Raw genomic sequence first — 21,406 nt, 5'->3', positions numbered from 1 at the left:
GTTTGCATTTCAAATTACTCTCTTGAAGTCAAAGGTAGACTGTGGTCCTGCAGGATCCTGCCCTATGAAATGAGACTTGTTTGCATTGATTTGTTGTAAAATTCATGTCTGGGCAGATAGTTTTCACAGGTGGTTGCATTTACATCTCTGTTTAAATAAAGCCTTGCACAAGGATGAATTTCACATCATAAGAATGTGTGCAAAATGCTATTAATCCTCTGAAGCTTGTATTTTTGTGGTAGAAAGTTGATCTCATACAGGTAGGGCTAATGAAGATGTGAGAGTGGTTACAGTAAAAGGTGAGAAAATTAATTTCCAGAGTGAGGAGCTGGCCAAGCAAACCAGAGTGGAATTGCTTCATATGCTGAAACTGGGCGAGTCAAAAAGGATGTAAAGATTTTGAAATTCTGTGGAAGGTCACTTCAGAGACTAATTTTCAGTCTCCAGCAGAGGAGGTAGAAGCCGCCTGGTTTTTGAGATGTGGTAATACCCAAAGGTACTTTAACATAAAGGACTTTATTAATTTCCTCTGCAGTATGGTATAAAATTGCCATCCTCTTTTGCTTTCCAATCCATGTTCTATGTGAGCAGCTTTCAGTGCAAATGTTGAGGTTAGTCAAGGTCATCAGCATGTGTGTGCTGTATTATTAACTAAAAAAAAAAAAAAAAAAGTGTTTCATAGGCTTGATCAGAAGTATAGTTCTAGCCCAGTGACCAAGCTTGCACAGGAGTTATTTGAACTAGTGACATTTACTTACAGTGACTGGTAATAAATTTGGAAAGACAAATTGTTAGGATATTAAAAATGAGTCTTCACTTTGTACATTTCTGAAAAGCAGTAGGTTATGAAAAACTTTGATTCTGCTGGTCAGTGAATGTAGGATCTGTAGGTCTGAGTAGTCACGACTCCCTGGTTTGCTTTTCAGACTTCTACCCCTTTGGATTTTCATGAACAAATGATGTTTGCTGCATAATTGTCATATTCTTTCCAAAAATGCAGCTTTTTTTCTTAGTGATGGGTGAAGGATCCTTTTGTACTAATTGCCCAGTACATACTTGACTAGATGTGTGAACAATATTTATATATTCTGAATTCTACATATATGATATTTAAACGTTATCTTCAGTGTATTTAGCTGAGGTCTTTCTTTAGACACCTATCAGCCCATAAACCCTTTTATTATATCCAGAAATATGAAATCTACATGGTGCTTAAATTCTGAATGTATTCTGCCTCGAACAATATTCTCTTTGCCTTCAAGAAAAATCTGCTTGGCTTATTTTTTCAAGGTATTTTTAAAGACTGTTTTTTCCCAAAGTGAAGAACCTCAACAGAAATTATTTTAATGAGATAGGCATTTAGTTCAACAGAAGTTGTTTCTTCGAGAGAAAAATAAATTAAAAGAATAATTGTGCTTTTAAAAGATAATTAATTAAAAACTCTTGGTGTGGTGACAAAGCTAACATCTTGTCTGACACGTGGAGAAGAAGAAAATGCCTGAAATTGCACAAGTAGAATAAAATGTTCCATTTCACAGCAAGGCCAAGCCTGAGTCTTGTAATTATTTCAAAGGGAGTAAAGGTCATTTTCTATTTGCTACATCCGTATTATGTGAAGCTTCTGTACCAGGCTTACAGAAGTTAACTCATGACCTATTTAGATTGCCCAGATTTCAAAGTCAACTTACACCGTCACAAATCTGATAAAGTAGACGTATTTCCTTCTCTAAGTACTGACATAGATGATGTCCAAAGCAGGCTTTTTATTTATAGCTCCATAAGTCAAGAGTTTCAACTCTAAGATGCCAGTAGCTAGGAGATCAGAACATGATTTGTGTCTTACTTGCTGTGTTAATCCTTTAGAGGAAGAGTTGTTTGTAGTTAAGTTTCAACATATATTGCTTGGGCTATTTTTCTGGTGTGGACTTGTTATATAACTTCAGTTGTTGCTCGTATCTTGATCGGAAGAATTTTCCTTCTGCTGTGATTGCGTTTTTATGCATATTCATTCAGTAACACCATGAGTCAGAAAGGTACTTTAAAAATGCACCTGTGCCCACAGAAAATATGTGCAGAAAATGCATGTCTATCTGTGCATGTGACCATTTAAATGCATATCAGGCTTTTCTTTTTTTATAATCAGTAATCAAGGTTTTTGCACAGTTTTGAGGGCAGGCTCTGAGTATGTCAGTTCACACTTGCAGATGTCTCATGCTGGAAGGCTGAAGGGTGATACCTCCAATTCTCAACCCCTATAGAGTCCAGAATCTCCAATAAAATCAAGATACCAACAACTGATGTCAACAATTGATTGAGGGATTAGGCACTGTGTTTTTAAGCCTTGGTAAGAAAGGCAACAGTTATGTGGACAGACAGAAGTGAATAGTAAAGTGTATTGCACCTTGCTTGGTGTATTACTTCAAGTCTTCCACTTTCTTGGTTAATCCTTCAAAGGGACAAACATAGAGCAGGTCAGGATGGAAGGCAAAGGTCTCCATCTGCTGCATTTGAGTACCACCAGCTTAACTGTCATGAAATATCCTGGCTGTTTCTCACAGTCTGCTAGCACTTCTAGCCAAGCTTTTATAGCAAATGTCAGTGACATGAAACAAATGATCCAGCAGTTGGTTTCAATAAGAACTAATGCCAACCAAGTGGGGTATTGTTGCCTTTGGTTTTTATATACGGGATCATGTAAAACTTATAGTGAGTGCGAAGTGCACGAAGGGAAACAGCGGATAATGTATTGCTCTGATTTAGTGAATGGACTGTGAGCGATGGGTGAGAGGAAAACATGCAGATGTTAAAATTTTGCAGGACATGTCTCCGGGATCAGTGTACCTGGATGATAATGTGGTAGAGTTAGAACTGAGAAACATGTGAAATGCTGCTACTGGGTTGAGAGAGTGAGAGTGTGGTTTGTCACCCGAGCTGGTGAAAGAGAAAGGAGCCTTTAGCATTTGCCTATAGGGGGAGAAATTGTCCTTGCTTTATAGCTGAAGAGCTTTATTTGCAAAATTGTAATTGCATGTTGAGGACGTCTTGAGCAAATAGACCCATTTGTGCATGGCTGCTTAAAATTTAGAGTGAATGTTGTTCAGAACCGCTGTGTTTGCTTGACCATATTCTTCTTGGTCACTATGTGTGCCCTCTCTCCTTGATTTTTCTTCATCTGTCCAACAAGCAGCAATTGGCCATAATAACTTTGAGATCAGAGTATTCCATACATGAGCTGAAAGCCATATTTTGAAAAACACCTTTGGAGGTTCTGAAGCAGAAAATAATTTTGAAAATGCAGTGATGTATATACAGGTTGAAAAATACAGATTGGGCTTTTCCTACTTTTAAACTTGCCTCCTTCTGCCTCTCTCTTTAATGTTTTAGTAATTTTTTTTTTTTCTGCCTTTTTCTCGGACATTCTTACCCCCATGCTCTCATTTAAAACCTGCCAAGAAAAATAGCCTTTCAGGTTGTTGCCTCTATTCAGGGATAGAACCACAAACATTCATAGACTGAGATTAGCATTGTACCTACTTCCAAACAATTTTATTTTGCTTTTAAGCTTCTTCCTTTGCTAAGGTGTTCCTCTGGTGACAGGGACCTTTGACCACGTACTAAGTGACACAAACTGTATTCAACTTCAATCTTCAGATCCCCCTCTATTGATGCACACATTTCATTTTCAGTCTTCCCTTGGTGTAAACAAGCTTTTGTTTACACAGAAAATGGACAAACTGTGGCTCAGAAAGGGGAGGGGGAGGCAACACTTTACATTTATTAGTAAAAAAGTTCTTTTATAAAGGAAACTTCTGTCCTGAAACTTCACCTTTGAATAAAAAATTCATTTTGTAACTTGGTGATCGACTTTCTGAAACTAGGTTTGGAGATCCTAATCTATAAATTGTTTAAATAAATTTAAAAGTGCTTAGTTTAAGCATATATTTAAACCTAGCTGTAGTCACCTGTGACTTTAGGAGCAACATTACATCTTATTTTTTCACAAAGACCAACAACATCCTTTATTGATAATCTGGACTGAACTTAACCCTGAAAGCTACTGTTTTGTAATTTCCATACCAGTCCACATATAGAAAAGGAAACACCTTACACACACCAAAAAAAAAAAAAACCCCAAACCAAAACTTTAGCAAGATTTGAAAGGGAAGTGTGATGTGATTGATATTTTGTTTTATGAACATGGACCCCAATGTTTTGTTTTTATGAGCACTTAGCCTAAATCCAGTGTCATTCCGAGAAGACAACATGATGGATGAATGGGTGGATGTTAAAAGTCCTTTCCTTTTTTATTTTTTCTCCTCAGGTTCTGCTGCTTGCATGTGCAGAAGATTTAGAATGTGTCCCTGGATTCCAGCAAAAGGTTTTTTATATTGAACAGCCATTTGAATTCACAGAGGACCAGCCAGTTCTGAACCGTATGTTATTTTCATATGTTACTATTGTGCAGAAATCAGAGGTGCTTATGTATTCATACCACTCCTGCCATTTATCAGAAAGCTTTTTTTGTACATAGGATTTTCAATATTGCCATGAGTCTGGGTTCCCCTGCATTAATCCTATATCTTTATAGACTCAACTCTGTTCTGTGTATTAGAGATGGCAAAATACTATATATAAGCATTTAGGACAATATGAATATTGTGAAACTTGGAATCATCCACTTTTAAAAAGTAAATTTACTCTGAATTTTTTTATAGCCTTTCCTATAATCTGGAACATCAGGGCTTGCCTATCAATATTTCACTATTAATTAATCTCTGCAACTAAGATTTAGAAGCTTATATCTTGGAAGTCTAATTCAAATTTGATTGCAAACTGTTATTACATGTGTCATAGAATTGGGATGTTCAATAATACTTCCAATGATCAGGTGTCACACTATAAAATCCAGTCTGGCACTGTACACTCAAAGCATTAAACTGAAGGAGATTCAACTGTCTTTCAGTCCTGGTGTTGAAACATTTGCTCACTAAAGCACTTGAATGAACTAACTTGTTCATTCAGTTCTGTGGCTTTGAGACTTCAAGACTGTCAGACTAAGGTTGTACCTTATCTAATGGTCAATGACTTCAAAGACTTAAAAAAAGATACTAAGTGCTGCCATTTTCATAACTTCCAAACACGCCAGCTTTTTTTACATGTGATACGTATTACTAATAGTTTCTTTGTCATGCTTGGTTGCTTGGTGTTAAACCAGGAATACTTCTAGATATGCAGCATGAGACAATAGTGCTTGGCATCTACATACAATATCTAGATTGTAGAATGTGATACATAGTGATAGTTTGGTGAGACCAAGAAATGCAAAGCACTATTACTCATTAAATGCACGTTTGCCATGTCAGTTTCCTCTAGATATTATTACCACATACTGATATATTTTCATTGTTATGGATGTTTGTATGAAGGTGTACTGAGCACATTTATTTTAAAATAGTACTAACTTTTCAAAATGAAATGTCAAAATTAGTTTCCAGAGTCTATTGACATGAGTCTAAGTCATTCAGCCTTTAAGAGGTGCAAAAATAAACCTTTAAGACAATATTTTTAGTCTAAGCATTTTGATGAGTGAGTGAGTCTGAGTTACATTTTCAGAGGAAACTTAGATCAGAAGTAGTAATGCTATTCAGAGATGTGAGATTATTATTCAGTTTAGAAGAGAGATTTCAAACTTCTAATTTCTCTAGGCAATTTTGTTTTCTTTTATGTTCTTATTTAAACAGTTGATAAACGTTTCATTCCTACATGGCTAAAAGTAGAAATTAATAGAATATAGGAAGTATAATAGATTTAGTAAGCATGCAAAGTTGAAGACCTATGTAAAGAAAAGCAATATTATCAAGTTAGTCTTAAGCTGAATAAAAGCAACCTTTGTTGTATTCTTTGGCTGCTTCTGAACTTTGAGGCTGTAGCGTGTCTGGCCAGATCTCCTGCTGATTTGTGCTTGTCCTCCCAAGTACCTTAAAGATGAGTGGGTTAAGCCAAAGTTGACTGGGCTGCTCTGTGGTGACCCAGCAAATTGCACTGGGGTGCAACTAGCACAATAATTAAGATGCCATCATTAATGCAAGGAGGAGGGAAGAGCAGGAGGAGATTTAGAAATGCCTGGAAACAATCCTCGGAATTAAATTATTTTAATAAGCAAACACTAAATTGGCCTAATATGTAATGTTCGACAAAGGCAGACTGTCGATGCATGATTTGAGTTAATTCAATCATTCGTAAACAGTATGTCCTTCACGCGGCAGCATTAAACCTCTGCACAGTTTCTTCATTTTAGCTGTCAACAGAATTGATATTTTTAATTGTCTGTTTGAATACACTTTGCATGCTCTTGCATCTTTTTATACCCATTACCCAAGAGCGGTGTAATTTAGCAGTTGCACTGCAATGTGAGGCTTACCAGGGCTATGTAAATTAATAGAGGAAATATGCAAAGCAGGTCTATAGCAGTGATTGCTTTTGTAGTCCTCGATAAGCCGAGGAGCTCCTTAATTCTTTTCTGAAGTGCAATAAAACAGTCTTTTTTTCTTTTTTTTTATTTTTCAATTTAAACAAGGACCTACTGTACATTTCATTGCTAGTATCTCTCTTGTAATTAAATATAGGTTATGGCTCATTCTTATGTATTTATTACTTCTAAATATGGCAATGTTAATTATATTTTACATTTACTGATGGCAAGAATGAAGAGAAGCCCAAACTGAGGGGACAGAATTTTATCTTATTTCTTATTCTGACTTGTACCAATTCTTATCAAAGCTTACTTAAGTTGGCCATAACAATTACATCAGTCCAGTTGTGTATGCATACCCTACTTCACATTAGTTTCACTGAAATTCAGTTGTTATTTCTTTATTTTTTTCTCATTGTTCTCAGACTGAACTACTTTTTTTTTATTATTTTTATTTACCATTGCATCTCACTTAACAGGAACTTCTGGAATTGAACCATTTTATTTTTCTAATTGTGTCATTTATTTTTCCAAATTTTGACATTTTTCTCTTCAGACCCCTTTTATCTCATAATAACTTGTGTTTTCTATGACCACAAACAAAATCAGGCATTGCTCTCCTGCTTGTGGTCTGCCCAGTTCTTTTCCCTGAGTGCAGTTTTCCTAAACCAGATGTTCCCTTGATGTAGTGGGAGAGGATTCATAGTGCCACTTCCTGGAAATAATAGATGGTCTGTCCAAGTAACTACTGCTTTAACAAGAAATGGCATTACTGTATTTTTCTTCCTTATACCTTTTTTTAGTTTAGACCTAGGACCATCTTCTGCAATCAAATAGAGAAGATCATAAAGATTGCTACATTCTTGATAATTGACAGTATTTAATTACAGGTTTTACACCTTTCTCAAAGATTTGTGGCCATGAAATATTTCCCCATCAGCAAGCTTGTCATTGGTAAGGCTGACAGGTCACTGGTAGTGACAATGCTCCGTCGTGCCAAGCTGATAGAAAGTTCCTAATCAGACTCATCAAACGTGGAAATGTAATTGTGTTCCATTAATCACGTTTATACTTAACATACATGAGTCTTGGCTTTTGGGGGTATTTTTAATTGACAATGAATCAAATAACGCACTTGAAAAATTGAGGCAATTAACATAAAGGCGTTAGGTGATGTGTTGTGCATACTAAACTGGGGAATATGTTGCCAGTGATTTAAATGTCAAAACAAAGGAAGCTTTGACCCTTACTTGAAAAGCTTTAATTTGGATGTTAATTAATGGCTGACCTCTTCTGTCTTACTTGATAGATTCCATGTTTCAGAACTTGGGCTGCTTCAAGATCAGGGCTTTGTCTGTCTGCATTTGGGCACTTTTTGTTATTCTGTGGATCTGAACAAAGACTTTTCAACCATATTGAAAATCTTTGTTTAATCATATGATGGTAAATATATTAGACTTCTTATCATTAATGCTTCAAGGCAGTTCTTCTGTTGTCTAGCAAAGCTGTAGCCTCCAACAAGATTTCCTTTGTTCAAACTGAATAATGCCTGTGGAAAGATCAGAGACGACTATTCCTACTATGACAATATCGTGTGTGCATGGATCACAGCACTCACCACGTTCACATCAAAGCATTTTCTACTGATTCTCAATTGCTGCCATATGAGATTTGTGATTTATCATGTCTTCCCACTGATTACCATGCCACTTGACTGTACAGGTGGCCTCTTTCCGTGACGGTTTCATGCTATCAATATTACTGCTATTACTCTTGTTTATTCTGATCCATACGGTGTGTGTTATCACACACACTTGATTCATCTCCCCTTGCTTCACTTTCTGCAGCTTGTATAAAGCCAACATGGCAGCCTAATTCAACATACTAGAACATACCAAACTCTCTATGGAGTTTTGACATGAGGTTTATATGTTAGTGTTAACTCTTCACGCTGAATATTGCAGGTTTTAGGTAACTGGAACTATAGGTGGAAGTTGTAGTTTGCAAAAACATGTTTAAGTGAGGTAAGATTTTTTGGCTTAGTAATTTCTTGCATGGAAAACTGTCTAGACTTTGGGGTAATAGCTAGATAATTATGGATTTTTCACCTATTCAGGTGTACATATCTGTAGTGCATTCTTGTTGAAACATAGTTGTGGCTTTTCAAAATAAAGAAGTCTTTAATGCAATTCCACAAACATCTTGAAATTACTTTCATTTCACATACATTTCTTAACATAGTGAGTAATTTACTTGTTGGAAAACATTGAAAAATGAGTTGGCTCCTGTGTTGGGCGTGTGGTAGCAGGTTCTGCAGAAATGTCTGTCAACTTTTTTTTACCTAGAGAGCAGAATGCTTTTTATACTCTAAAATATATGTTAATGTGCACATACCCATGTATACAACTTGAATACCAGAGCTTCAGTTCTGACACTTGGATGCATGATTAAGAACAGGCATCTGTGACTCTGTTACACCATGTGGGCAGAAATATTGGTCAGGATTTGAAGCTAAACATTTGGGATATCTCTTAATCACACTATTCCCATTTAAATGGCTGTATGAAGCCAAAGTCATGTTATGAAAATTCCAGAAAATATCTGGCGGTATGCAATATGGTTGCAAAATTGTGGAAGTAATTTTTAAAGTGGGAGACTGGGAACTTTACAACATGTTCAGGGAGGCAGAGTGAGGAGGATCTTCAAAGGGAAGATCCTTTTGCACTTAAATACCTGAGGCATTCCTTTTTAATTGAAGTTTGATGCCAAACTCTTGCACAGAGGGAGAAAGCTGTCTGTGTATGTATTGCAAATATGTTTTGTGACTAAGCGACATAGAACATCTCTCATGTCTCTGAATGCATATTGATGTTGCAAGATAACAGAGTATCAGATCATCTGTTAAACTGCTTTTGCACATGATTAAAGCAAAGCAAAACAGGAAAAAATGGTTCTTGAGTGCCAGGTGGTCAGACACTTGTCTTCCAAATAGTGCATGTCAACTCATTTCCCCTTAGGTCCTGTTAATAAGTTTAAAATGGACTGTTTGATTTTTATGCATATACATTTAATTAAACTACCTTTTGCAAAGGTAGGACATTGTTCACTCTAATGTGAAAGAATTATTTGGTCTCTGAAAAACATCTTCAGGACTAAGTCAAAGCCTCTCAGGATGTAGTCGGCTCTTGTAGAGTAATGGAAGGAAAGCCATATGCGTTGGTGAAACCTCCTCTTGACATTAGAATTCCAAGGTGGAGGAAATGAAGATCTAAACTCAAAGTATCTTGCCTGTTTTGTTGAAGAGCTGTGCAACCCTGGTTTAAAAAAAAAAAAAAAAAAAAAGGTGGCTGCAGATCTTTATAGTGACAGAGAAGGCTCTGTTAATGGATTGGTCTGGATTTAGGAAGGTAAAAGTAGCAGATTACTTAGTTTGAGATTTGATTTGTTTCTGGAGACCGTTTTTGCAAATTCATGTAGCCTTTGGTTGGCTGAAGCATGCCAACTGTTCTTCTTCTAATAGTCTAAATCAAAGACCAACTGCTCAGTATTAGCAGGATGGGACTCTTGCTCAGTGCAGTGCAAACCTTCTGTTAATGATGTCCCCAGGTGATTCAATGGAAGACTTCTCTGTTAGTTTCCAGTTGGCAATTCCAAACAAGAAATCAGATTAACTAAGATATTACTCCCTAACTGATTAACAATGCAGGCCAAGAAGCAGACTCATTCTCTGCAGGTGTACAAACATCTTGAAAGGCCAAACTCTGTCCTTTAGGAAAATGTAGGTCGCTTAGCTTTGGACAAATTCAGCAAGCAAATAGTCTGTCAATAATTGCTTATAGTTGACAAAATTTAACAGGGTCACCTTCCTGAGGAAATGAGGGGAAAGGGCATATGACTTCTGGTTATAGTTTAGAGCTGGGGTCATGCTGAAGAGGCTACCACATCAGCCCAGCTTTGTCAGGAGGAAGCTGCTGTTCATATCTGACAAACAGATGCAACACAAATTACTACATGCTGAGATGTTAATGCATTTCTGTAGTACGTAGCTTTGTATTTTCAGAGATGCATTTCTGACAGAACGTTTAATATGAGGATCTTGGGAAAGCACCATTCAAAAGAATCATGGCTAGCCAACCTTTTCCATTACATTTCATAAGCGCAGGGTGGACATTTAGCAAGAATTAATGGGAGTATGTGAGGTTAAATCTTCCTTTAAACATAGACTCTCATTTACGTTAATGATATCTTAAAGCATGCAAGTATTCTTGAAAATAATTGTAGATGTAGTTCATAATTAATTCTTAGCTTTTAGGATTTCTCTCTGCTAATCCAAATCAAATTATAACTTTTCTAATATAATTATGCTCGTGCTTCGACTCAGTTTTTCTTTCCCTTTGCTTATTTAAAGCACTCTTTCCTGAACAGAGCAATGTGTCTGTATGCATCAGCTATTGTCTGATTTAATGGACACATCTCCTTTTTACACGGCTTTCTTGTGGCATGTGATCTCTGTCTTGCTTTGAGAATAAGTAACACTGGCAGTAAACTCATGAAGTCTTTCAGAAATTTATTAGATTGAGTGCTTTTTTTTCTAGCTGGAGGCTAGTGTTCCTGATTTAGTCTTATATCTCTGTTCAGTTTACCCACCCTAACCCTTTCTTCTAGAGAAGGGAAAGAAAAAGTAACTTTTTATGGATTGATTCTGAAAACCCTGGTCACTTTAGAATGACTTTGTGCATATTGGTATGCCTTGTACTTACGGCTTTTTCTTGGGCAGACAATTGAAGCTGAAGATAGTATGGAGTAAGTGCATGTCATGTCCTGTGGTGTGAATATTAACTAAAATGTTTGTGGTTTTTTTAATCCCTGAAAAAATATTGACCGTGGCGAGTGGCAGGATTTGCTGAAATAAGAAATTGGCTAATGAAAGCCTGCCTGAAAGGGATTATCTTTAACAAAAATCTGAAATTCCTTTACCGAGGAATTCTTTTTAAACAAGGTGAAAATAAAATTGGGATCCCTGGGAAGGCCTAAAAGATGATGCCAATAGTGATCTGGGATGTTGCTTTTTAGACAGGACCTCTGCTTCCAATACTAGCTTTGATTTGTTTCATTTCTCTTCCAATACTAGCATTGATTTGTTTTCATTCAAAAAAAAAAAAAAAAAAGGGGGGGGTGGGAGGGGGAAGAAAAGAAAATCAGTGCAACCTTTTCTATCTCAGCTGTGTAGAGAACTGAAGGAGAACTGAGGGGCCTTAAAGAAGGCAGCAAAATGGAGGCAATACTGTAGCAGCTTCCAGGTAGCAGACATCAAAAAAGAAATTCAACACTGCAGCTGTAGCCAGTGTTGGTATATCTTTGACACTTCTGAAACACTTGCTAGCAAGTACCAGAACTTAAATGCAGGTTAGACTGAATTAAATGATAATCTAATTGATGCACTGGACCCTTGTGCAGCTGGGAACTCAGGTTTATTTTACTGAAGGGCAAATTGCAAATCTCTTCTATCCCTTATCAACAGTGGTGTGAACATTTTGGGTAGACTTAGGTTTTTGTATAAACCAAATTGTCCTGTCTTGCAATTTTTGCCAAAATACTGAAAAGCAGGTTGTAGAAAATGAGTGCATCTTTAATTTTCATTTTATTTATATTATATTCTATATCTACAATATATTTCTATTCTTTACTAGCTATACTGATAAGAAACATTGTGTGTGTAAATGCATTCAGGCACATGGGTTTTGTGTGGCAGTGAACTAGCGGCAACAGAAAATGTGCTCTGATTTTCTAGAAAACCAAATTGCCTGGTTACAAGTGGACTCCTGTGGACTTTATTTAGCTAGAATTTTAATTACAGTACCAGCTCTCAACTCCTACAATAAAACAGTAGGGAGACCACAATAATTTGACCTTTATAAAACAGTAACACCAACTATACAAAAATATAACTTCAAATCTAAAGAATAAATACAGTGGGAGGCAGAATTCAAGGAATTATGAAAATAAAGTGTGCATATAATATTTTTTTTGGAAAAAAACCAAAAATATGCTAGTGTGGACACCAAAGTGATGTTGGTGTGTTTGGTTCCCTGTGACCATCTTCTGTTTCTTATATAAAAGTGCTGCGTAGTTGGCAGAAGAACCTCTTCATGGTTTTATCATGCCTCAGGGAAACCAGTCCTGCTGTGAAGATTAGAATAAAGGATACTAAACAAACCATACGCAAAATGTTGATGTACAATAAATAGCCTGTTTCTTTGCCAGAAGAGTCGATTCAGGAAACTTCAGGTGCCTACTTTCTCCCTCTGAAATTCTTCTTGTCTCTCTTCTCTCCCTTGCTGTATTCCCTGGAGGGGGAACTATTGACGACAGTCCGCTGTTGTGTCTTGCACCCTGGACTGAGTGCTCCTTTCTCCTGCCTGGTAGTCACGAAAGAGCGAGGTGGGGCTGAAGAGGAGGGAGTAGGACAGTCTATGCCCAAGTTGCATGGGAATGCCAATGCTACAGTACTGTTGGAACATGAAATGGATAACAGTACTGGCTCCAGCCATACACAGCACTATAAACGGTCATAAATACGAACACAACTTGGGTTATTTCTGTCTACAATAGTCCCTGAGTTGTGGTGTGGCAGCTCACAGTATTTTGTAGTTCTGTCATCATGGAAAGGTGATTAAGAGTGTGCTACAAGTCTTCCATTGTCTTTAATATCATTCAAAGTATAGTTTAATCAACTTTGCCCCTTTTTTTTGTGAAACTGAATTGAAGCTGTAAACATAAGGATACTTTAAATGAATTGGTTTTTGTCCCATAATAAAAATCAAATTTGAAGATGTTTGAATGCCAAGGTTATAAGTTTGCTTTTATGTGACCTAAACCATTTTTGTTTTCATTGCCTATGTCACCTTTATTTTGCTGTTCGTTTGACAGGTGAAGCACTAACTGCCCAAATCTATCATTCTTTAATTGTACTCCTGATGTTATGTTTCACAACACATTATGCATAGCTGCTGTTAGTAAGATGCAACTATTTCTGTGATGTGTAATGATATATGCTAGATAAACTGGGGAAGAGAAAGAAAGAGTAAGAATGTTTATCACTTTCTGGGAATGGAACAATTCAGGACTCAAGCTTTCACCAACCTAATGGTTCACGGGCTCATTTAGGGCTAAAAGTTGTCTTGAGCTGTCACACATGGAGTAGTATGTCTGTATTGCTGTGGGGAACGGCATGATTCCAATAATTGCTCTGTTTGTATTCATGGAGAGGCTTCCTCTGCTGTTTTGGTGCTTAAGGAAGGGATGAAACATTTGCAGCAGAATGGCTCCTCTCTTTCGGTGTGCAATGCTCAGCCCCATGCCTGTTGACCAAAGAATTTCCTTAGACCTGAAGGCCAGGCAGGCCTGGCAGAACCATAAGGGAGTTTCTTTAATTCCTCTGTATGAGTTTGTGTTCAAACATCATGCTGGATGCAAAGAAATGATAGGGAGGATAGGAAGGCAGCTGTCAAATATTGTGGTCAGGGAGCTTCCCAGGGATTCATTGTGGCTGAAAGGCAGGCCAGGAACTCAGTTGCCTGACTCTGTGGTTGTCTAGTTACTATTGCTTTGGGGGGTTGTTTTGGTGTCTGTCTTTGTTTTTAATCTTGGCTCTTCTAGGCAAAAGTGGTATTCAGCCTGGCTTGTATTTGTGGAGAAACAATTCAAGTGTGACACAGAAGAAAATAGGAAATAGTGATTTTACAATATTTTTCTAGAGAAATGAAAGCAGTATTGTGGGAGTTATACAGTGTAATTTGCAACCAAAGAGTTAATTTCATTTAATTTTTTAAAAGTTAGGTTTGTGACACAGACGAAATAGTCTAAAATTATCATTAGTAATGGAGTTGATCAGTTCACTCTTCTGATTAATAAGAAAATGCAATGCTCCAAATGTTCTGTAAGATTTGGTGTTTCTTCTGAGAAATGTCAGATCTTATGCAGGTAGGCAGAAGCTTTTTGGCATAATAGAATAGCAGCTTCTGACTGTAAATCAAAATAAGAAACTTTATTTAAAATGATATTATTACTTCTGGCACTTTACCTTTATTCTTTGAGATGCTGTCTTTAATAGCTTCTCCAATAAAGTTAGAAGAAGCTGAAATATAGAAACTTTAACACTTACATAATAAATCTATTAATCTTAATGCTTCTGGAAATATTAGGCATTGACTACTTACTACTGTTTTTATAAGTCAGCATCATTTCCCAGAATTGTATGATACTAACCGCAGTTAGCGCTGATAATTAATTGAAATGAAATTACTTGTACGATGAATGAGTGCTGGACACATTTGGCTTAACTCTTTCGGGCACCATAGCTATGTTTTACATCCTGATTTGGCAAGGTATTTAAGCAGCACCTTAAGTTAAGTTCCCTCCACACTCTATAGAGGAATTTGACCACTTCAGTGTACCATAGACCTAAATTCTATCAACTTCAGCACAAGTTTTTGTTTATGCAAAATATTTGTCCTTTGGGAAAGGCTTGGCAATGGCAGAACTGTAAGGTGCCCGTTACCTATGCAGCCATGCAAAAGAAAATGCATACAAGTTTCCTAGCACATGTGTTTTCTGTGCTGAAACAGATGATTTGGAGTGATTATGCTCAGAACTGTAAATATAGCAAGAAGTTCAACTTCCACACGAGTGCTGTTTCTGCTGAAGCTTGGTTTCCTGCATAAGTCTGTACCAAAACTCGTATTCTTCCTAGCTGCGAATGCTGCTGGATTTTAGGTGACTGACCAAACAAATCTAGCCTGGTCTTTTTTTATGTTCTCTTAATGACCTCTTAAATAGAATGAAGCCCTGGATAGGGATGAACACTGAAAATAGGTAGAGAAGGCTTATGCTGCACTCCTGTTGCCCGCGGTACGTAGGCGAGAGCCTGAGGAAGTCAGGCTGCTGGCAGGGCTCCTGCCGAGGGAGGGTGGGGGGGAACAGCCCTTGCTAGAACAGCTGGTACTGCCCCCGTGAGAACTGACAGATTTAAAATCTTAATCAAGATATAAATATTTGTTAAGTAAGATCAAAGTTCAGACTTACTGCGACCAGATCGGAAATGGTAGGTTACAGGTAAAGGTCATAAAATTGTTCTCTCTCTAGCTTTACTATTTATACTGATCTCTAATGCCAGGTCTACAGATGGTCTTCCTGCTAGAGCTGGGGGTTTAGAAAACCCGGTAGCTGCCCCTGCTTTCAGTTTGTCCTCTGTGAAAATATCTGCACGAGTTCAATACAGTATTGCCAGTTTAGTAATGGGATAGAGCCGGTTTCACTCACGATGGAATCTTGAGTGCTGATTTCCATCAAAACAGCTGAAACAGTGCCCACAAAGATCAGTTAAAGAGCCTACTTTGACCAAAAGAACGTTGGAAGGTACCCAGGCATTGCATGTTTTGTATGGTCTGTAGCTTACTGGAGTTGGGTGGATGTGAGAGGCAGTGAGTGTGATGGCACACGCTGAGCCTGCTCCAGGTGGGACTTGACTGGGCAGTGGCAGAAGTGAGAATGGCACCTCCTGCCTTTTTGGGTTGTTTTAAAAAAAAAAAAACAAAAACAAAAAAAAACAAAACAAACCCAACACACCAAAACACCAAAATCCAACCAAAAAACCCCATAAAAAGAAACAAAATAACCCCAAACAAACAAAATCCACCAAAACACCAACGAACACTGAATAGAGCCCTCAAAGCAAGATTCAGGCAAATACAGCCTGCTCTGCTCTTCTTCCTGTCCTCTCATCTCTGACAGCCTTTGAAAATCTTTGTGACAGTCTCTGGGATCTTATGTGCCACACAGTGTTTTCTCATCTAGGCTTTCCTGAGGAGCAGCAGAGCTTTTACTTAGATCTACATGTGCCATATACCCAGGAGAGTGAAATCTTTTCGCTGTGCAGATATGCCCCTGCTTTACCCTTCTGTTGCCTCTTCCTTCTGTTGAAACTGTTATACTTTAAATGGATTAATTATGCATGGATTAAAGGAGTGACTCCATAGCCTGGTAGTTTGCCCATTTCCACATGAGCGAAGGTTGTTGTTTTGGTCCTTGCTCACCTGAGTGCTTATGCTCTTTTAATGCTTTTTTTTTTTTTTTAAAATACGATTAAAACCATGAGAAGCATTAGTGATTTTAAAATAAGGATTTTTATAAGTATTTTAATAAGTATTCAGGGAACTGGAACCTGCTTGTGATGTGTGTAGGAGAATATTTGGATATAATGATTTCAAAGTATGTAGAAACATTTAAGCATCAGTTTCAGCAGGAAACAGAGGGGAAAAAGTGCCTTGTTCTCTGGATTTTTCAAGCCACCTGTGAATTGCTTTTTTGCTTTTTTTTTTTTTTTTTTGCAATGATTAATTAGATACAACTGAAATGGCTCCAACAAAAGGGGCTGACACAGCTTACTGGTTAGGAGAGTTTTCTAAAAAGTGAGGGGATAGTACAGGCTTCCGGAGCTTTGAGCAAGCAGAGCAGCTGAACTGGAGCCTTCCACATCCTGGTGGAGTGCTGGAGCTGCTGGGCACATTACGAATATCATGGCTCTCCTCTTCTACCTTATAGTTTTGTAATTCTGGGACCTCACTTATTTTTCCTGTATTTCTTAGAAATCCATCCTTTATTTGTCAAGAGGAATGCTTTCTGTTGCACTAAACAATTTTATTTTTTCTTTTTGGCAAGAAAATGATTTTTCTCTTGAATTTGATTCTGGTGAAACCCTTTCCCTCAACACCTTCTGCTTGGTAGCTGAACCAAAAATAAATTATTTGCATAGTTCCAAAGGTGTCAGTATATTGATTTCCGTAGAACACAAGACTGCATTGCCTCTCTGTAATGCCCTAAAGAGATCATTATTGGTGATAAATGACAATAGAAATTTTGCAGAGAAATTAATAACATGGATGTTGCTATGAAATGAGAACAGCAACATGGATGCCCTTGAAGGATCCTGAACATCGTTTCCTTTGCACATCATCTGCTCCTTGTTTATGAATAGACTATAGGAAAGCTGTACTCTGATTTATTTGCCATCTGGCTTACTCTATTAAGAGCAGTATTATCATAAGCAAAGGAGATTATGGAGCCGTGTTACCTGGGCTTGCTGTCCTGCATGCCAGCAGGAGACGTGGATGGTTGGTATTTCACTTGTGTTTTCCGAACAAAGCCAAAGACCTTAACTCGAAGTGATAATAGTTCGTTTTCATGAGATCAGTGGATTTAGCCAGCACGTACTTCTTCAGCTGTATTTATTTTGGAGACTTCAGATGGGAAAATAATAGAGAAATCTTCCCTTGAAAGAAGGGAATGAAACAAGGATGAACAAATTCTCTTCAAAGAAGTATTTTTGAATAACAATATCTCATTTGCTTCTAAGAAATAAACCTGATCTTAAAGCTTCTTTCCTTGTATGCTGAAACTAGCAATGGTGTTTGCCAGTTCTTCTACAATCAAAACTGAATTTGCAAAGTCTGATGTTGAGTAATGAATGCTAATACAGTGTTCTGTGTACTTCCCTCCCAATTTTGTGCTAAAAAAGAATCTAATTAGAAGGATTACAGGAACTGGAAAAAAAGGGAAAAATATCTATTAACTTTTTTCCCGCTGAAGAAAGATAAAAATATAATTGACTATTTGATGTGAAGCTTCCAAGGGTTTGGTAGAAAATTCTTGTGGTATACTCTTAACAATTCCTGTAAGATTTCATAAGTGCTGAACACTGATCTGTGAATGCCATTTGTAGCTGACTTCATGCAGTTCTGTTTTACCTTTGGAAAGTAAAATAAATTTCAGACTAACTTTGACAGGGAGGTGTTGAGGTGTGTGAGTCAGCACGTAGTCAGAGATTTCTGCCAGCCTGTTGGGAAGACAAAGAATTGTGATGGATATTATCAATAACAGTGCTAGCCTGAAAGTAAATATGGTAAACTAAGTTAAGAAACACTTTCTCGCCTTGTCCTGGCATCCTTCATGAAAAACCAAATTTTAAGTTATCAGTGTACAAAACAAAAATTTATCTTGAGATTTAGAAGCTTTTACACGCACACTTTTTTTCTTTAAACAATGCTGTGATTGCTTTTGCTGTATTAAATGATCCATTTTGAAATCTGGAACAGGATTTTTTTGTAGTCTGAAATGGTGTTTGGTATAAGTCAGTACAGCATGATTGAAGCAATGAGGGATCTCATTCTTTTTATTCACAATCTTTGAGCTATATTTAATAACTCTTTATTATAATCTTTCCACTATACTGAATTATGTATTGATTCTTTTTTTCAGTAGCTTCATTGCAGAGTTCCAGGAGGAAAATAGGTTTTCAGATGTCAACCCAGAAGTCTTTATGATTTTGAATATACTATAACATATATTTCTGTGAGGACCTAATCATACATCATTTGATTTCAATGAAACAACTCTCATTGACTTTACTGAGAGCTGGCTGAGACTCAGATTGAACTATTGCCATGTTATTGAAAGTATAATAAGCGTTTTGATTCAATTTTCAATCTCTTTCATGGTCTTATGTTTTAGCTCTGCTATGCGTGTGGTCCTGCTACCTCTAACATGTAGGGTACTGCAGTCCCTGACTGTAGGTTTTAGGGAGACACTTGTAGAGTTGACTTTAAAAATTGGTTACATTTTTTAATTGCAAATTTTCTTGGTGGAGCTGTTGCAGATGCTGTGTGTTACAGAGGAGGACACTGGGAGATGGGTTTGTGGCTCTGGTTGCGGGGGCTCCTTTGGGTGAAGTTCCAGAGGTTAACAGCTCTGTTGCACGCGGAGGTATCTGATCATTGATTTTTAGTGGCTGCTGTTACAGAATGCAAGAGTGGCATTTGAGAGACAAAGCACCTTATTAAAGTTAATACCTTTGATTTGCTTCAAATCATCTGTAATCCATGTGGACCTGTCATAATTTATACCTTGCTTGGTCACAGCAATGTGTCTAAAACTGTCAAGTAATCTGCATCAACGCTTGTGCACAAGAAAAATTGCACATACTGCTTACTAAAGTTGGTGTCATGGTACTTATCTCTCACTGCTTAGAAGGTTATCCTCAGCTTAATTGGTGTGTCTCGTTATTTATATTTCTAGGGAAAAAAAAAGGATTAAATACCAGGAGAGAAAGATAACAGAGGTTTTGCTTCATAAGATAAATACAAATCAATTTCTGTTTGTTTCTAAACATGATAAATATGGCTAGGTTTTTCAGTCTTCCCCGCCACCTCCAAAGCCTTGAGCCTCCTGAGGATAATCTTAATAGGATAAAGTGGCCTTTGAAAGGCAATTAGCAAGATTCCTATGAACTGGTCCATGCGTGTGCCATGCTCAAAACCCTTCTGATTAATGCTCATCTTAATTCCATTTCTTGGGATTTATTTACTCATTTCACGTATAATGTATTTAGTTTCTTTAACCCTGCTTTGTGATTTGAAAACATATTGCTGGGTTTCAACTTCATGTATAGCTGTACTTCAACCTGTTGCTTTAGCAATCAGGCTGGTCACTCGTGCACTGCTGCTGGCCTGGAGCAGGGGTTTTGTGTCCCAACAGTCCAGGACCGTTTTTCACTAATGTGAACTAACTAATGAGCTTGATTGCTTCAGTTTTGGTGTAGTTTGGGGTAGGTTTCTTAGGTAGAGACATTTTTTTTATTATTTTTTTTCAGCATAAGGAAGAGAGCACTCTGAACACTGTGCGTCTGAGGATATTTTGAACTGGGATCCCTAGTAATCAAAATACCAAATTCACTAGTTGGTATTAGATTTTCATAAGAATATGATGCAGCAGCCATGTATGGGCTGTATATATATAGCAATGAAAAGTGAGTTTAGATCATAATCAATACAATGTCTCATCAATAACAATAATTAGTATTGTAATGATGCTTATGAAAAAATGGGGTCAGTGAGGAAGACACTGGATTTCTTAGGATGAAATTCAGCACCTTGTGTCAGGTCTCCTGATTTTATTCAGGAGGAATCATGTTTTCTGGGAGGTGTACGTCTCCCACTGTAACTTAAAGCTGAATAGAAAGTTCTTCTTTCTTAACGTATCCCTTATGTTCTATATCCATGAAAATGATTTTTTTTTTAATCTTTCCTATGAAAGAAATTCCAGGATTTGTCTCTCCTCACCCAGTCTCCATCCATGGCCACATTTTTGAGAATTCCAGGAAAAACCAGGATCCTGTTAAGTGTCTTCCAGTAGATACTATGAAGATATATTCAATTAATATTGCACTTTTAGTACTGTAGCTTCTTTGTTCAGGAAGACTGTACCACCAGGAGGCTTTTGAACTCATTTCATGTACTTGAACACCTTTTGTGAGCTGCACTTCTTTCTTTTATGTTTATTTCAGTCTTCGGAAATTAGTACAGCGGGGAGAGCAAGGTCCCTGCCACCCACTTGCTTCCTCGAGCTCAAACGCTCCAAGCACCAGCCCACCTACAGACCAGAAATAAGCAAACAAACAGATCTGACCAGAAGGTTTTAGCAAACAGCATGTCCCTCTTGATCTAAAATTAAATGAGATGCAGAACCTATATCAGAACAGTCTGTTTGGGGGGAATAGAGAGGGGAGGTCCATTATTGAAATTGCATCCTATTTACACCACATACAGAAGCATCCTGTAGCTGGTAAATAATTCTAACTGCTAGAAGTAATATGACCTCTGAGGCAGGGAGTATCTTCCTACATCTGTTTTCAGTTAGTGAGAATCTTAGTAGATCACTGCTGGAAATAAATGGAGATTAGTACATTTTCATGTCTTTTTATAAAATGTTGAAAATAGTAAAATAATTCAATATGTTCTTGAAAGATCACCATGAATTAGGGTATTTGAGGCTTGGGAGTTTTGAATTGGGATGTTTCTCAGGGTTGTTTGGGGGCACTTT

At 37.3% G+C, this 21,406-nt stretch overlaps 1 protein-coding gene across 2 annotated transcripts in view; it reads left to right on the top strand.

Annotated features, from left to right (window-relative positions):
- The window catches only part of CDH13 (cadherin 13), a 496,783-nt gene that overhangs the window by 90,950 nt on the left and 384,427 nt on the right, over positions 1 to 21,406 (top strand). For both annotated transcript variants that reach the window (XM_075765776.1, XM_075765775.1), the window contains exon 2: positions 4,322 to 4,433. In XM_075765776.1, the coding sequence (XP_075621891.1) occupies positions 4,322 to 4,433 (112 nt within the window). The remainder of the gene's footprint in view (positions 1 to 4,321; positions 4,434 to 21,406) is intronic.

This window comes from Balearica regulorum, chromosome 13 (genome assembly GCF_011004875.1).
Source record: "Balearica regulorum gibbericeps isolate bBalReg1 chromosome 13, bBalReg1.pri, whole genome shotgun sequence".
NCBI lineage: Eukaryota > Metazoa > Chordata > Aves > Gruiformes > Gruidae > Balearica > Balearica regulorum.
The sequence above is the reverse complement of the archived record's forward strand: the minus strand, read 5'-3'. Positions and strand labels throughout refer to the sequence as shown.